At 31.9% G+C, this 1569-nt stretch overlaps 1 protein-coding gene across 1 annotated transcript in view; it reads left to right on the top strand.

Moving 5' to 3' along the window:
* Nucleotides 1–979: 979 nt before the first annotated feature.
* The window catches only part of LOC21394106 (REF/SRPP-like protein At3g05500), a 2796-nt gene continuing 2206 nt past the window's right edge, over nt 980–1569 (top strand). The window contains exon 1 of the mRNA XM_010107357.2: nt 980–1196. Within this exon, the coding sequence (XP_010105659.1) occupies nt 1161–1196 (36 nt within the window). The 5' untranslated portion in view covers nt 980–1160. The remainder of the gene's footprint in view (nt 1197–1569) is intronic.

Here is a 1569-nt window from a genome sequence, read left to right as displayed (position 1 = left end):
AAAAACCCCCCCCCCCCCCCCCAAAAAAAAAAAAAAAAAAAAAAAACCAATTCCACCCGACATACTCCAATTCATCTCAACCGTTTTACCATGATCACTAACATTGGGTTACTCTACCAAACCCAAATTTTCATTTGGTGGCTATGGGTTCGATTTTTAACAACCTACCATTAACTAAACTTATCCAATGAAATTTCATACATTTAAGGAATTTTTTTCGCTATCACAACATACCAGCAGGTCAAATTTATATAAAAACATGTAAAAATTAAAAAATATGTAAATTTAACAGTTAAAAAAATTTGACCTACGTCGACTTACTAAAGAATCTCCATTTAAGATATATTTATTAGTTCTTTTATAATTTATAACTTGTGTATTTGACTTTGCATGGTTAGTCTTTTTGTTTTGGAAATTTTTAGGTGCGAAGCCTTCTTTTACTCCACCAGGCGTAAGTGAGAAAAAAAAATGAAAACCCTACGAGCATAAATAAATTTATAAATAACTATATTTTTAGAATGAAAAACCAAAATAATACTATAATTGACCAAATATTTTTTTATAAACTTCAATAACATGCCTACAATATACTATTTGCGATATGTGAACAAAATCTAGACATTGGTAGAATGGATTCATTCAAGTAATTTCTAGAACCATCTAAAACCCGCTCAACTTGATCCGGTTGTGGTTTTGCTTAATATTGTAGATGTTTAATTGATAAATTCAAAATCATAATTTAAAATTATTTTTAATTTAAGTGTATTTTTATAAAAAAAATACTATAATAAACAACAGACCATGATTCAAATCATGGTATCAATTTAGCAACAAAACAACAAAAATTTTAAACTTAAGGCCGAAGAAAATTCCCATAGGCCATAACAAACGTTGACGCGAAAACCCAGACACAGGACAAGACGCGTTGGCTCATGGCAACCGTTTGTTTCCACACCCACACCGGTTTCCGTGCCGAATAATATCTAACCCTTTATAACGTTCTCTCTCTTTCGCTCCCTTATAAAAGCTCACCAGTTTCTTTCTTAACGCTTTACAAAACAAAATAATTGACGAGAAAGTTCTTCGATCACGCCCGTGAATTCTCCCGAAAAAGAAGAAAGGAAAAAGTTATTTCAATAACAGCTTCAGAATTTACGATTATGGCGCAGGAAGATTCGAGTTTTCCCCAACAGATGGTACGGAAAATTATTCGATTTTATTATTTTCTTAAAATAATTATTTGCTATTATTTTGGGTGTTCTTGAAGAGAAAACCTCGTAAAGTTCTATTGTGATTTTGGTTGTTTGTCTTGTGGAGCCGTTTCATAGGCCAATTCTGTTTTTTTTTTTTTTCTTTTCAAAAGGTGATTTTTCATTAATTCTTAAGCATCTTTGTCTCCGATCGTTTTTTGGGGGCCTTCTTGGAAGGAAAACTCGTTGCAGTTTCGTTTTCAAACTAACTTTTGTTCTTGAAGAGAAAACCTCGTAAATTTCTATTGTGATTTTGGTTGTTTGTCTTGTGGAGCCGTTTCGTAGGCCAATTCTGTTTTTTTTTTTTCTTTTCAAAGGG

The sequence above is a fragment of the Morus notabilis genome, unplaced genomic scaffold (genome assembly GCF_000414095.1).
Source record: "Morus notabilis unplaced genomic scaffold, ASM41409v2 Scaffold294, whole genome shotgun sequence".
NCBI lineage: Eukaryota > Viridiplantae > Streptophyta > Magnoliopsida > Rosales > Moraceae > Morus > Morus notabilis.
This window is presented reverse-complemented; position numbering and strand designations above follow the sequence as displayed.